Source organism: Podarcis raffonei, chromosome 12 (genome assembly GCF_027172205.1).
Source record: "Podarcis raffonei isolate rPodRaf1 chromosome 12, rPodRaf1.pri, whole genome shotgun sequence".
Lineage (NCBI taxonomy): Eukaryota > Metazoa > Chordata > Lepidosauria > Squamata > Lacertidae > Podarcis > Podarcis raffonei.
In genome coordinates, this window is record NC_070613.1 from 8,196,506 (window position 1) to 8,213,243 (window position 16,738).

Sequence of the window (16,738 nt, forward strand, 5' to 3'; positions counted from 1 at the left end):
CAACAGCAACAGCAATAATTTTTTATTTTTATTTTTATTTTTTTGAGCATACATCCTGATTGGTTTGCAGGGCGATTACACAATGTGGGCTATTTGGTGAGCATGCATTCTGATCTGTGACGTTGCATCAAAGGAAACACACCATTTCCCCCTGCGTTTCCTGGTCACTTTCCTTCCTGCAAAACATCCAATCTTCTTTTTGAGTGCGGGGAGGGTGGGGATAATTGGACTTGGCGTACGAGACGTCCCGATCCGTTGCAATGGTGCAACACAAATTTATTCATTTATAAAAGTATTTATGTCTTGCCAGTTCGTGCAATACAGCACAGCAGTGTGCTACAATATATACATGATGACTGGCTAATAAATACATAAAAATCTAAACAGCTGCAAAGGTCTGTCAGCTTTAACAAGTCTTCGAAAGATGCCTGAAAATCAGAAGCAAAGGGCCTGTTGCAACTCTGCTGGAAAACTGTTCCACAGCATAGGACTGGCAATGTGAGTGAGTGAGTGAGTGAATCTTTATTTGCGTCAGCCATCAGCCATAGCAATAAAACAACAATACGATATACAGTGGTACCTCAGGTTACATACACTTCAGGTTACATACGCTTCAGGTTACATATTCCGCTAACCCAGAAATAGTGCTTCAGGTTAAGAACTTTGCTTCAGGTTGAGAACAGAAATCATGCTCCGGCGGTGCGGCAGCAGCAGGAGGCCCCATTAGCTAAAGTGGTGCTTCTGGTTAAGAACAGTTTCAGGTTAAGAACGGACCTCCGGAACGAATTAAGTACTTAACCTGAGGTACCACTGTACAGAGAATAAAAATAAAAAGTCAGTTATATAAAATACATTTTTGGATTTTGAATCAATAGTCAAATAGTGGATCTTATTCTAATTGCCCCAACTAAAAAGTTTGCATTCTTTGCTGTCACCTGCTCATCTTGATCTGCCAAGAGAAAGGACACTGCGGCAGTGGCTGGGTGACCCGGAATGGACAATAAAAGAGGGGTGATAATCTCATTCTTCAAGTCTTTATGAAAAGTGCAAGCCAGAGTGGCATGTGCCACTGATTCGGTACTGCCATCTCCACAGTCATACCTCAGGTTACAGACGCTTCAGGTTGCATTTTTTCGGGTTGCGGACCGCTGAAACCCAAAAGTACCGGAACAGGTTACTTCCAGCTTTCGACGGCCGCGCATGCGCAGAAGCACTAAATCGTGCTTTGCACACCTGCAGGCGCGCCGAATTGCAACCCATGCGTGCGCAGATGCGCCGCTGGGGCTTGCAGACGCTGCGGGTTGCAAACATGCATCATGCATGGATCACGTTCGCAACCCAAGCATCCACTGTAAGCTTTTCTCATGTGGAATCTGCTGGAATCGTCCCTCGAGTACAGCCAAGGGCAATGCGTTCAATGTTGCAAGAGTAAAAGCGTGTCCATATTTTAGAATTGTTTGAACTAGAGGGGAGGCTAGTCCAGCCTTTGTAACACATGGAGCAATGAGCCTCTTGGGCTTGCTGATCAGAAGGTTGGCGGTTCGAATCCCTGTGACGGGGTGAGCTCCCGTTGCTCTGTCCCAGTTCCTGCCAACCTAGCAGTTTGAAAGCACATCAAAGTGCAAGTAGATAAATAGGTACCACTCTGGCGGGAAGGTAAACGGCATTTCCGTGCGCTGCTCTGGTTCACCAGAAGCGGCTTAGTCATGCTGGCCACATGACCCGGAAGCTGTACCCGGAAGTGAGCTCCCATTGTTCTGTCCCAGCTCCTGCCAACCTAGCAGTTCGAAAGCACACCAGTGCAAGCAGATAAATAGGTACCATTGCGGCAGAAATGTAAACAGTGCTTCCATGCGCTCTGGCACTCATCATGACACCAGTAGCAGTTTAGTCATGCTAGCCACATGACCTGGAAAGCTGCCTGTGGACAAACGCCAGCTCCCTCAGCCTGAAAGCGAGATGAGCGCCGCAACCCCATAGTCACCTTTGACTGGACTTAACCATCCAGGGGTCCTTTACCTTTTACCCTTTTTTTTAACCTATGGCTTGTCTTATCATTCCGCTTTTATTTTTCACCTTAATGCAATATTTCTGTCTCTGTGTGTGTGTGTATTTCTGTGTCGTGTGTTGCTTGATTTAGATTCGGCACCCAGTCATATCATTATTTTTTTGCCAAGGGCAGTGAACATGGCAGTTATCACCTTTCCTGCAGCTTTCGGTGCAAATCATGTTTTCAATTTGTTTGTTTTTTAAATAATTTAAAAAATCCAGTGCATCTGAAGCTGCAAGGAGCTTTTTTAAAAACCACCTTCTCTCCTGTTGGATATTTTGCAAAACCTAATTGGAATGAAACTTCTAATGCCCCCAGGCTGTGCTTTTGCAAGCACACACAGAGAGGCACACACAAATGTGTGTGTGCATGCACACAGTCAGAGAGAGATATAGCTACAGCCGCCCTTGGAATATAATTTTTGAGCTCCAATACGCGGTGGGTGTTGAAAAGACCTTCGATATTGTGGAGTGTGAAAGTTCGGGGGAAATAATATCTCGGAGCCATTCTCCACCTCATTAAGACACTGATGCTGCGCTCTTTATGCAAAATGTTTAGCAACTGGAAAATGAGGAATGAAGCTGCTTTGCACAAGCCATTAATTCTGAAGCGGTTTCACAGTAGTCTTCTTAAAGTGCAGACAATTATTCCGGAGCCAACAGTTTGCAGATTGCAGCCTATCCCAGCAATTCTTCGTTTGTGTACTGTGAGAGATCTGCTAGCATGCCATAAGAAATGAACAAATCAAAATTCTCCTGTGAGGCCGAAAACTCCCACTCACAAAGGGATGTTCTGACCTCCTTATATTAAGCCTGATTCGTTTGTCTGTCTGTTTGTTTGTTTGTTTATTAAGCTTAATTTTATTGTTATAATTAATTTCATTTCTACGCCGCTTCATATTTTAAAGGGGGAAAGTCTCAGAGTGGTTCACAACTCATTAAAACACCACATTAAACAATCCAGAATAATAAAGATTCAAGCTTCGAGGAAAATATTTCAGATCCTTCTCTAAGCGACATTTTGCTTTCCCCATATTATTTACCTCCTTGATTTATAACGCTGCTCCACAGCAGAAGTACTCTAGGGAGGCAGTGGGGTGAAGTGGTTAGAGTGCCAGAGAGACCAGGGTTCAAATTCCCACTCAGTCATGAAGATCCCTGGGTGACCTTGGAGATGCAAAAAAGAGGAGGGGTCATACTATCATATGTGGTGGACATGTGTAAAGGTAAAGGTCAAGGGACCCCTGACCAGTAGGTCCAGTCGTGGCCGATTCTGGGGTTGTGGCGCTCATTTCGCTTTATTGGCCGAGGGAGCCGGCGTACAGCTTCCGGGTCATGTGGCCAGCATGACTAAGCTGCTTCTGGCGAACCAGAGCAGCGCACGGAAACGCCGTTTACCTTCCCGCCGGAGTGGTACCTATTTATCTATTTGCACTTCGATGTGGTTTCGAACTGCTAGGTTGGCAGGAGCTGGGACCGAGCAACGGGAGCTCACCCCGTCGCAGGGATTCAAACTGCCGACTTCTGATCAGCAGTCCTAGGCTCTGTGGTTTAACCCACAGCGCCACCCGCGTACTTCGTGAACATTAAAACAATACAGTGTTAAATATTAAAAACTTCCCTGAACAGGGCTGCCTTCAGATGTATTTTTAAAATAGGATAGCTACTTATTTCCTTCACATCTGAAGGGAGGGTGTTCCACAGGGTGGGCGCCACTACCGAGAAGGCCCTCTGTCTGGTTCCCTGAAATTTATAACGAGTTTAAGAAACTATTTATCATCATCTTAAAAAAAAACCCTAGAGATTTTCCTACTTGGTATACTACCACCAGAAATTAAAAAAGATATAAGAACATTGTTTTATGTATGGTATAACAGCAGCTAGAATCCTTATAGCAAGGAACTGGAAGAATGAAACGCTCCCAGAGATTACAGATTGGCAGATACTCATGTTAGAATATCTACAATTAGCAAACCTGACAGGATCAGTTAGAGGAATATCGAAACAAAAAACAAGTAGAGAATGGATAATATTTAAGAATGATGTAAAACTTTCTTGTACAAATAACTCCGTATTAGCAGAAATTGAGTGATATTTGTAAAGAAAAAGATCAAAGGAATGTATACAAAGCAGAAAGAAGTGATATTACACAATGTAAACCTGTGTAAAAAAGAAAGTTATATCAAACAGTATAATGAGAAGGATGGGAAGGATTGTGCTAATGAGTACTTTTACTATGTAAATAACTTTGTCTCTCTTTTTAAAATTTGATTTCTTTGTTTCTTATCTTTGTTACTTCTTTATTTCTTTTTTTCTTTGTAAATTTTCTATTTTATATAATTTTCTTTTCTTTTTTTACCTGTTAAGAGATAGTACATAATGTTTGTATAGACATGCAAAACTTTTAATCGATAAAGAATTGATAGTTCAAAGATAACAAAAACAAATTCCCACTCAGTCATGGAGCTCCCTGGGTGACCTTAGAGTCAGTCTCAGCCCCTTAACCGACCTCACAGGGTCGTTGTGGGGATAAACTGAGGAGGGAACGGAGACCATGGACTCCTAGGAGAAAAAGTTGGGATAGAAAGGCAATAAGAGAGCCAGTGTTGTGTAGTGGTTAAAAGCGGTAGACTCGTATTCTGGTGAACCGGGTTCGCATCTCCGCTCCTCCACCTGCAGCTGCTGGGGGACCTTGGGCCAGTCACACTTCTCTGAAGTCTCTCAGCCCCACTCACCTCACAGAGTGTTTGTTGTGGTGGAGGAAGGGAATGGAGAATGTTAGCCGCTTTGAGACTCCTGAAGGGGAGTGAAAGGCGGGATATCAAATCCAAACTCTTCCTCTTCTTCTTCAATAAGCTTTTTAAAAGAAGAAGAAGTGTGCATGCACACGAAAGCTCATACCAAGAACTAACTTAGTTGGTCTTTAAGGTGCTACTGGAAGGAAAAAAAATTTCTTTTTTAAAAGGTCCTTATGAAAACTCAACAGCATTTTAATGCACATTCCTCCTAATAGGCACATGCAGATTTTGCAATGTGTATGAAATTTTGCATCAGGTGCACATTATTGCAAAGCAGTTCCTGCCAACCTAATGCATTTCATATGTTATTTTCACCAAAATGTTCATTTTTATGTTCATTTTAAAAAGATGTGCTTTTAAAGAAAAAAAAACTGGCTGGAAAACTGCATTGCAAAATTCGGAGATGTGGGAATTGCCCGGAATAGCTGTGTTTCAGTTCTTACAGTGTTTCAGAAACTGGGAATTGGGTCGGCTCGACTTTCTCCCTCAATATGTCTCTTGTTCCGTCAGCACAATGATTTCTCCTTCCACCATGGAATGTTCTCCTCCTTCCTCCTATGCCCCCCTCAGATCAGATATAGGGGTTCCCTGAACCCTCTGGGACAGATTTGGGGAGGGTGTGGGGCATGCGCAGGGAGGGAAGGTAAAATCCGGTTGCGCAAGTGATGAGACATGGTAGTCAAGTCCTACTCCCAGTATCTCCAACAGTGCCGGATTTACGTATAAGCTAAACAAGCTAAAGCTTAAGGCCCCACTCTCTTGGGGGGGCCCCAAAAAATTAAAGTGGAAAAAACTGGATGTACATTTCCAGAATATAAGATAAAAATAAAATAAAGTCTACATACAGCAACAGTGTTTTGTGTTGTGTAGGCTCCTATGATATAAGTAATGGGCTAGCCTGCTCCCTAAAATATCACTGGTTTGCTCATTTCTATATATAGGGTGCCTACATTCTGCATGGACTGGTTGTAACAATTACTTTGATAAAATGCATATTTTGTTATGTGCAAATGGCTTTAGATACCTATGGGTGCCATAAACGACCATATAGCATATATTCAACACAAAAAACAGCAGCAATTTGTTGTTGACAAAGGTCAGCTGGACTTATAAAGGGCCCCATTACCTTCAGTACCTTAAGGTAAAGGTAAAGGGACCCCTGACCATTAGGTCCAGTCATGACCGACTCTGGGGTTGCGGCGCTCATCTCGCTTTATTGGCCAAGGGAGCCGGCATACAGCTTCCGGGTCATGTGGCCAGCATGACTAAGCCGCTTCTGGTGAACCTGAGCAGCGCACGGAAACACCATTTACCTTCCCGCTGGAGCGGTACCTATTTATGTACTTGCACCTTGATGTGCTTTCGAACTGCTAGGTTGGCAGGAGCAGGGACCGAGCAACGGGAGCTCACCCTGTCGCAGGGATTCAAACCGCCGACCTTCTGATCAGCAGTCCTAGGCTCTGTGGTTTAACCCACAGCGCCACCCGCATCAATAGCTTAGGGCCTCATCAAACCTAAATCCAGCTCTGATCTCCAACCAGGAATGGGTGCTCTGTAGACCATTTCCAACAGAGAGATGGAATTTGGCCCCCAGTCAAAATGATTCACAGAAACCCATGAACATTGGACATGAAGCCTCAATCCCAGTGTCTGTTGAGAACGCCACTCTGCCAGCAGAATTTAGAAGAAGAAAAGAGTCGGAATCCTTGCTGAGCTGCTGCAAATTGCTCTGATCCAGCGGATCCCAGGCTAATTTTCCCCCCCAAATCTTGACATAGGAATGCGGGGGGGGGGGAGTGTGAAAATTCTGCAGTCTTATTCATATTCTAATCCTTAATATTTTCTACCACCTATTCTTTTTCTGCCCCTAAGCCTATTTGTTATTTCCAAGAATTTTCTAATTATCTTATATCACAATATTTAGCTAAATATTCTTTAAATTTCTTCTGGCCTCTGCCTCTTTAGGAGCATCCGATGCCTTCGGAATATTATCCACTGGAATCTGATCACCACGTTCATCCTGAGGAATGTGATGTGGTTCTTGCTGCAGATGATAGATCACGACATCCACGAAAACAATGAGGTACGAAATCATCATCATCATCATAGAACTAAGCATCTTGCAGTTGGCAATGCAGGGATTGTAGACCAACCAAAGCAGTAGAAATCGAAAAACATCTCCTGGTATGCCCCGCAGAGGACCTTAAGGTCCATGAATAATCATAGTTTAGAGGTCCCGGGCCCTAAGGAAGTCATATTATCCTCCACCAGGGCCAGGGCCTTCTCAGTGATGGCTCCGACCTGGTGGAATGCTCTGTCCCAGGAGACCAGGGCCCTGCAGGATTTAACTTCCTTCTGCAGGGCCTGTAAGACAGAGCTATTCTGCCTGGCTTTCAATTTGAACTTAGCCTGATCTTTTATTCCCCTTCCTTCCCTCTCCCTCCCTTTTTTATGAAGATTACCCGCTCTGGGATCCCACAGCTAATTCTCCCCTGGTCTCCTCGCTGGCCTAAATAGGACTAATTTAGCCAGCTAGCCCTGGTGATCATCTAATGTTTATTGGATGGATTTCCCCCCTAAATTGATTTCTGAATTTTGAATTTATTGTTATCCACGTTTTACACTTTATTTTATGCTGTTTTTTGTTGCATCAATTAAGTGGTTTAAATTGGTTGTTAGCCACCCTGAGCCCGGTTTTCTGAACTGGGAAGGGCGGGGTATAAATAAAAATTTATTTATTTATTTATTTATTTATTTATTTCCTTCCTGCGTTAGAGGCTGTGTTTGCTATGCAATCCATCCTAGGTTACAGTGTTCCAGGCTGACTTTTGGGGGGCTGAGTGATGCTCTAGTCTGCAACAGGGTGGGAGCTGGGTACCACATATACAACGTGGTCTTCTGCACAGCCCTGCCACCTGGTTGACCCAGAGGGATGCTTGTAAGCTGGATGGGCTGGAGTGCTCATGATGCAGGGATGCTGAAAACTCATTTTGAAACGATCCATGCTGAAAAGAAACCAGGAAACTGATGCGTTCGGTCACAGTGAATTCAAAGTGGGAGGCTGGATGGGGACCCGGTAGTTGAGTGCTGGCAAGACAAAGGCCTTGCGGACAGGTGGTTCCTGTGGGAATGTTCTGGGGCGCAGGAGAGGATATATTACTAATTATATCCTTATCCAACTTGTGCTAACAAGTTCCCAAAATATCAGCAGAGTTTATAGACATTCCCCTTTTGGTTCGCAACGGTAACGTGTGCACAGGTTCGCTAGAACCTCTATAATAATTACTCTGGTAATTTCCCCTTTGTTCCCTCTTAAAATACAAGACACAACACAGTCTTTATAAAAGTATAAAAGAGTTTACTCACGTTCTGTTCACAATATGATCCCAGAAGGCAGACAGGCTTAAAAAGGTAAAATACATTTAGAATCTATCTTGTAGCAAGATAGTCCTTATCTCCTCTCTTGGCTGGGAGCCAAGAGAGCATCCTTAGATGTTTCCTCATCGAAGGAAGATGGCAGAGAGAGAGGGTGGCTGCCTGCCCTGTGCTTTTGTCATTACCTGCACAGGTGAGGCCACACCCACCTCTGGTCACATGCGGAGGAAGTCCGTCCCCAGGAAGTTTACCTGCTTGCTGGACAGACATCCCTCCCCATGTTCTAACATGTACACTCTAGGAATGTTGTCATTGACTGCTCCTATGTTTACATCCCACAGTTCCGAGGTCTTCAGCTGGGATAGCTCGGTTGGTAGAGCATGAGACTTTTAATTTCACAGTTGTGGGTTCGAGTCCCACGTTGGGGCAAAAGACTCCTGCATTGCAGGGGGTTGGACTTAGATGGGCATCGTGACCACTTCCAACTCTACAGTATTATGGTTCCATGAAGCCTTCCCCAGCCTAGTAGGGTGGCTGTTTGAGACAGGGAAGTGCTCACCTTTACAGAGCTGGTGTGACATTTGGGGGTACACCTGGGTCCCTACTTGTCATAATAATAATGATGGTGATAATAGTAATAATTTATTATTTATATCCCTCCTGTTTGGCTGGGTTTCCCCAGCCACTCTGGGCGGCTCGCAACAGAATATCAAAAACATGATAAAACAGCAAACATTAAAAAGTTCCCTATACAGGGCCACTTTCAGATGTCTTCTAAAAGTCAGATAGTGGTTTATTTCCTTGACATCTGATAGGAGGGCATTCCACAGGATGGGCGCCACTACCGAGAAGGCCCTCTGCCTGGTTCCCTGTAACCTCACTTCTCACAGGGAGGGAACCTCCAGAAGGCCCTCGGAGCTGGACCTCAGTGTCTGGGCTGAATGATGGGGGTGGAGACGCTCCTTCAGGTCTACTGGACTGAGGCCATTTAGGGCTTTAAAGGTCAGCACCAACACTTTGAATTGTGCTCGGAAACATACTGGGAGACAATGTAGATCTTTCAAGACCAGTGTTATGTAGTCTCGGCGGCTGCCCCCAGTCACCAATCTAGCTGCCACATTCTGGATTAGTTGTAGCTTCCGGGTCACCTTCAAAGGTAGCCCCACGTAGAGCGCATTGCAGTAGTCCAAGCGGGAGATAACCAGAGCATGCACCACTCTGATGAGACAGTCTGCAGGCAAGGAGGGTCTCAGCTTAAGTGGTCACAGTTGCTATGCGTACCATCTTCCAGCTTGGGCTGGTGCCCCAGAGGCCCTTGTTGGACAGGGATGACCTGACCACAGTGATCTGTGCATTGTCAATGTCAAGATTGGTTTGCCGTAATGCGTTCCACATGGAGCTACCCTTAAGGCTGAGTCCAGACACTGCGGCTTACCTAGGAAGCAACCTTATACCAGGCATAGGCAAACTCGGCCCTCCAGATGTTTTGGGACTACAACTCCCATCATCCCTAGCTATCAGTGGTCAGGGATGATGGGAGTTGTAGTCCCAAAACATCTGGAGGGCCAAGTTTGCCTATGCTTGCCTTATACTGAGACAGACCTTTGGTCTATTGAGCTCAGTATTGTTTACACTGACAGCAGCTCTCCGTAGATTCAGAAGGGGTCTCTCCCTTCCCTACCCAGAGATGCAGGGGACTGAAGCTGGAACTTCTGCATGCAGGATACGTCCTCTGCTGCCAGGCTATGGCCACTGAGCTATGGAGGGACTCAGAAACATAGCAAAAATGGAATGGACCATCCTGGGAGAGGCTGGCTGGCTGGCTGGCACTCTAAGCAGAAGTACTCTGCACTGCAACATTTTGTTGCAGACCTCGCTTGTTTTATATGTACTGAACACACACACACACACACACACACACACACAAATGCATTTTATTCCCAAAGTTTTAGACCTTGCTATATGCATTCATTTTTTCTCTCCCCCCCCCCCAGTAGTCTGATCCTTACAAGAACTTTAAAGTAATTTATGATGCTACACCTCACCCAGGTCTTGATGGTACCTTGAGAAGAAGGAAGGGGAAACAAATTCAATCCATTAATCTTTTCTCCCCCAGAAAAGATCATTCCTATAAATAACCCCTGCCTCTTAGACAGGGCCCAGTCCTAAATAATAGGATTGTGCCAGACTGAATTATAGCCCCTCCTTGTCAACGCCTCAGAATTAGGGTTTTCACCTCATTCTGCCTTAACTCATCTCTCCTTTTCTTTTGTTATCCTGGACAACGTCCCTCCGGCAAATATTCTGGGCCAGTCCTGGCTCCCCCCCCCCAACTCGCAAAGACTCCTGGGAGATGTGGTTTCTTAGAGGGACTGAGAGTTGTTAAGAGAAACCACCAACCTCATCCCCCTCACGGAACTACAGTTCCCAGAGTCGTTTAACAACGAATCCCTCTTCCCAGGGGACTCTGGGAATTGTAGCTCTGTGAGGGACTGGGGGGGTCTCCTACCAGCTGTCAGCACCCTAGGACCCACGTACCTACGGGACCGCCTCTCCTGGTATGCCCCGCGGAGGACCTTAAGGTCCACAAATGACAACACTTTGGAGGTGCCAGGTCTCAAGGTGGTTAGATTGGTCTCAGCTAGGGCCAGGGCCTTTTCAGTACTGGCCCCGACTTGGTGGAACGCTCTGTCACAAGAGACCAGGGCCCTGCGGGACTTGACATCTTTCCGCAGGGCCTGCAAGACAGAGCTGTTCCGCCTGGCCTTTGGTTTGGACTCAGTCTGACCCTTATGTTTCCCTCCCCTTATGATCTTGAATTATCGGCTACTTTTAAAATGAGGCTGCATTTTAAATTGCATTTTAATCTGTATTTTAAATTGGTCCCCCCCATCATGTTTTTACTGTGATTTTATTGGTGTTAGCCGCCCTGAGCCTGGCTCTGGCCGGGGAGGGCAGGGTATAAATAAAAATTATTATTATTATTATTATTATTATTATTATTATTATTATCATCATCATCATCATCATCATCATCATCATCAAACCACAGCTCCCGGGATTCTCTTTGGTGTAAGCCAGACTACATAAAGTGGTGCCCTAGTTCTTTGAATCATAGAACAATAGAGGTGGAGGGGACCCTGAGGATCATCTAGTCCAACCCAAGAATATACAGCTGTCCCTTAAGGGGATCGAACCTGCAACCTTGGCGTTATCAGCACCACACTCTAACCAACTGAGCTATTCAGTACGTAGTGCAGATGGTGTCAAAGCCCATCTGAATATAGCTAGGATGCTGGACTAAGATGGATCATTGACCTGATTCCCCCAAGCGCTTTATTCGCCTCTTAAATGAGTTCCAGGTAAATTGAGAATGGAAATGAACTTATCTGCTGATCACCAGAAGCCCATTCTTTGCCTTTTAATTGCATGGGCGAGAGAGGGAAGGCGGGCTGCCCTCACTTATTTCCCCCCGCATGAAAATCTTTCGTGTTTTGTGCAAATGAAGCCCAGAGTTCGGGTTCCTCAGGGAGACAAGACAAGGCCTCTCTTTTAGCCCAGCTTAATCAGCTGGCTGTATAATTTTATGTCTCTCCAAAAAGGAGAATTGATTAGTACCTGTTTAAGGAATGGTATGTCTAATCACATGCTTCGTGAGCTGTGAGCTTGCGAGTCTGGAGGGAATTAAGCCATTTTCTTCATTTTCTGAAGCGGAAACTTTTTTACAATAATAATGATAATAATGTATTTTTAATTAATTCTTTTTCAAATAGAGTCATTCAGATATAGGAGCCTAGGCCGTTGCCCTATAACATTTCAGACCCTTGGCCTATCTAACACAGTGTGGCATTTCGAGTCCCTTCGGATGGAAAAATCTGCTCCAATGTTGTGGGCAATACCTCCTGATTCTCCACAGACAAAGGGTTGGGTGGATATTATTTCCATTCGTTAGGGAGCAGGGAATCAGTGCATTCTCAAAAACCTAGTGCCCCACACCGTGATAAATAGGGCAATCCTATATATGTCTACTCATAAGAAAGTTCCATTGCTTTCAATGGCGCTTACCTGAAGGTATATATGAGGCCCTCCAGATGTTTTGGGACTACAACTCCCATGATCCCTAGCTAACAGGACCAGTGGTCAGGGATGATGGGAATTGTAGTCCCAAAACATTTGGAGGGCCGAGGTTGCCTATGCCTGTTATATATGGATGAGACCTGGCAGACCCTGCTCAGCCAAACAAAAAACAAAAGCAACCCTACCCTAAGTCTATCATGGATCTCTCAGTCTAGCCTACCTTACAAGGTTGCTGTGATCACTGAAGGACATGTCAATCTGAAAAATGCAAAATAGATTTCTGCAATAATTTTCACTTGTATATTGCGGACGCACAATAAAAAGCCTTGTTTATGCCGAATTATCCCAGCAGGTCGGGAATATTGCAGATATTAATATTGTACAGTTTGAAGCAACTGGATGCATAAAAACTAACTCCTTCTGAAATAAAAACATTGCCAAGGCCCATAAGTTTAATTAAAAACTTTACTTGCAGAACTTTCTTCATACCACAGCAGAACCATCAAATGCTACCCAAACAGTTCCATAAGACATTCGCCAGTCCAAGGCATAGGCTCCAAGTACCTGACAAAATATGAAATAATTCCAACAGAAATAATTCCAACAGACCTAGAAGCAGAGGTCTGTTTCTCCCCATAGCCTGCATTCCATCCAGCATCCTGTTTTAGGCTGTTTACCTGGAGAGCTTCATTTATATCTCACAGAGTCTGGGAACAAAAAAAAAATTGGCAGATGCCACCCTTCCAAGACGGCAGATTTGCAATTCAATACCTCTCATGTGATCTAAGGTTAAACACTCCTGTGCTAGCTAGCAGAAAACAACTATAGTTCATTATCAACTCAGTTAAAGTTCAGAGTCCTATTCTTGCCATCAATAGCCCCATGGAAAATCCCCATGTTAAAGTCTTCATGAATACACATAGCCATTCCCATTTCAGTGTCAATTAAACCAATTATACTTAACGAGGAAGTGTTCACCTGCCCTGTAGGCCTCACCTATGCTTCCCTTCTGCTTTCCTTTCTAGCTGTGGTGCCGGTGCATCACAGCCATCTTCAACTACTTTGTGGTGACCAATTTCTTTTGGATGTTTGTGGAAGGCTGCTACCTGCACACGGCCATCGTCATGACCTACTCGACAGACAAGCTGAGGAAGTGGGTTTTCCTCTTCATCGGATGGTGTAAGTAACACGCCGTAGGCTTGTCTAAACAAACAAAAAAAATGTTTTTAGGTCTCGCAGAGAAGAGCCACCTGCCTGATATCAATAGGCAAGGAATTCCAAAGTGTGGGTGCTGCCACGCTTAAAAAAAATCAAGTCCTTACAAATGCAGAACAGATATTATGGGGCAGCAGTAGCAGTGCCAAGTCTGCCAGTCAAAGCGGTCAAGTGGGCGTTTGTGGCTGGGAGAAGGAGTAGGTACCATAGCTGTCAACCGTCCCTTATTTGGCGGGAAACTCCCTTATCCCAGCGCCGTGTCCCGCTGCTGTCCCTTATTGATGATGTCCCTTAAATTTCCCGGGTTTCATGCTCGCCCAGCTTGGGAGGGAAGCAGCAGCTCGGGGTCCTCCGCCGAGAGAGAGCGCACGAGCTGCCGCGTCTCCATCTCTCCCTTTCCCCCCTCAGGGGTGCGTCATGAGGAGACGGGTGGCGGCAGGCAGGCAGCCCCTCTCTTGCGAGACTTCCGCCGCGCTGCCAGGGGAAGCTGGAGGTGGCAGCAGCTGCTGAGGAGGCGGCCCGAGGGAGGAGGAAGAGGAGGGGATGGGGAGGGACGCAGAAGGGCAGCGCTTCAGCAGCCGCCGTGGCACCGCAACCACCTCATACCAGGCTCACGGGCAGCATGGGCGAGAGTCTCTCTCCCTCCCTCCCTTTCTCTTGGGCGGGGAAGGGCCGATGGAACTCCTCGCTCCAGGACGATGGCAGCCCCGACGTGCTGCTTAGCATCCCCTCCAACCAGTGCAGTATCTTAATGTAGTGATTTCCCCCTCTGCATCCCTTTCATAACTCTATTTTTATAAATCATTTGTCCATCCATAGTTCAAATTTTTACAAGTTTTCTGTCAATCCCACCAATGTATGTAACTTTACAATAGCTTTTCAACTGAATTATAAACTTTCCCCATTCTTTATTAAAGAGGTCCTCTTCCTGGTTTCTAATTCTGCCTGTAAGCTTTGCCATCTCGATGTCGTTCATCAGTTTTGTCTGCCCCTCTTCTTTGGTGGGAGTTGTAGACCCTTGGGATCATCTAGTCCAACTCCCTGCAAAACACAGTCAGTCGCAGCCAAAGCAGCATGGCTCCATCAGTGCTGGATTTCTGTATAAGCCAAGCAAAATCCCTTATTTTGGCCGCTGATCCCTTATTTTTGAGGCTGCTGGTCCCTTATTTTCAAATCTGTAAGTTGACAGCTATGGTAGGTACGAAAGGGGGTGAAGGTGACCGTGGGGTTTGTGGGTGTGTGTAAAGGGTGTTGCACAACAACAGAGAGAAGGCACACTAATTTGTCAAAGCTACTTGGACCATCTCTCTATCCCCCCGCCCCACTGCTTTTGCAGGTATTCCTTGTCCAATTATTATCGCCTGGGCTGTCTGCAAGCTGCATTATGAAAACGAGCAGTGAGTACAATCTTTTCATTCATTTCTCATGACTGAGCAACTGAGTCAAAACACTCCTTAGCAGGCGCCAGCATCTGTGTGAATTCGCTCTAACCAGGGACAATGGAAAGTGAAAATTGTCACGACGGTAGGATGGGCAGGATTCTATCTGTCAGTTTTCAGAGCTGGGTGCTTTGAAGGAAGGGAGTCGCCACAAATTTTCAAGTACCCGACAGCTGTTTGAAGGCTATTTCTTCCCAATTCCTCACCTTTGCTAAGAACCAGCCAAACGCTTGTTAATTGGATGGCATTTGAGAGCATGTGCAAACTCCGAGGGAGGAAAATATCTCCTCATTTCTACAGCAGACTTGAAAGTGAGGAGGTGCACCTCAGACATGTGACCATATATGCGCTGTTGGGGACTTGCAATCTGCCATTACTGTCTCTGTCAAAAGGGAGCGCATATGATGGGGACACACACAAGATTCACCCATTTCCTTTCCCATGCGCAATTGTGCTGAAAAATGAAACGGCATCTCAGAAGCTGTGGTTGTGTGCAATCCTTCAAGATCAAAGCCTGCCTTAGTCTAGTTTAGTTGATTGGTAGGATTTGCACAAGCTTAAGAAATGATGTTCTGTTTGCAGGTGCTGGTTTGGAAAGGAATCGGGGAAGTATATAGACTACATCTACCAAGGACCAGTGATTCTTGTCTTGCTGGTAAGGGGGGAAAAAAGACATTGGAAGCCTCCTCAGAAATATGCAAAATTCCATCTGTCTCAATTTCTACCTGGATTTAAGGTTTTCATGTGACCTGACCGTGTTTACAGAGTGTTAAAGGTAAAGGGACCACTGACCGTTAAGTCCAATCACAGACGACTCTGGGGTTGCGGTGCTCATCTCGTTTTACTGGCTGAGGGAGCTGACGTTTGTCCGCAGACAACTTCCGGGTCATGTGGCCAGCATGACTAAGCCACTTCTGGTGAACCAGAGCAGTGCATGGAAATGCCGTTTACCTTCCCGCCAGAGCGGTACCTATTTATCTACTTGCACTTTGACGTGCTTTCGAACTACTAGGTTGGCAGGAGCAGGGACCGAGCAACAGGAGCTCACCCCGTTGCGGGGATTTGAACCACCGACCTTCTGATTGGCAAGTCCTAGGCTCTGTGGCTTAGACCACAGAATAATAACAACAGCAACAACAATAATTTTATTATTTATACCCCGCCCATCTGGCTGAGTTTCCCCAGCCACTCTGGGCAGCTTCCAATCAAGTGTTAAAAACAATACAGCATTAAATATTAAAAACTTCCCTAAACAGGGCTGCCTTCAGATGTCTCTTAAAGATAAGATAACTGCTTATTTCCTTCACATCTGAAGGGAGGGCGTTCCACTGGGTGGGCGCCACTACCAAGAAAGCCCTCTGTCTGGTTCCCTGTAACCTCACTTCTCACAATGAGGGAACCACCAGGAGGCCCTCAGCGCTGGACCTCAGTGTTTGGGCTGAACGATGGGGGTGGAGACGCTCCTTCAGGTATACAGGACCGATGCTGTTTAGGGCTTTAAAGGTCAGTACCAACACTTTGAATTGTGCTTGGAAACGTACTGGGAGCCAATGCAGATCTCTCAGGACCGGTGTTATATGGTCTTAGCGGCCGCCCCCAGTCACCAGTCTAGCTGCCGCATTCTGGATTAATTGCAGTTTCCGGGTCACCTTCAAAGGTAGCCCCACGTAGAGCGCATTGCAGTAGTCGAAGCAGGAGATAACTAGAGCATGCACCACTCTGACAAGACAATCCGCAGGCAGGTAGGGTCTCATCCTGCGTACCAGGTGGAGCTGGTAGACAGCT

The 16,738-nt window shown here is 45.7% G+C and overlaps 1 protein-coding gene across 5 annotated transcripts in view; it reads left to right on the plus strand.

Moving 5' to 3' along the window:
- The window catches only part of CRHR2 (corticotropin releasing hormone receptor 2), a 191,179-nt gene that overhangs the window by 141,712 nt on the left and 32,729 nt on the right, over positions 1–16,738 (plus strand). For all 5 annotated transcript variants that reach the window (XM_053359521.1, XM_053359522.1, XM_053359519.1 and 2 more), the window contains 4 exons: positions 6,813–6,930; positions 13,325–13,478; positions 14,851–14,911; positions 15,536–15,608. In XM_053359521.1, the coding sequence (XP_053215496.1) occupies positions 6,813–6,930; positions 13,325–13,478; positions 14,851–14,911; positions 15,536–15,608 (406 nt within the window). The remainder of the gene's footprint in view (positions 1–6,812; positions 6,931–13,324; positions 13,479–14,850; positions 14,912–15,535; positions 15,609–16,738) is intronic.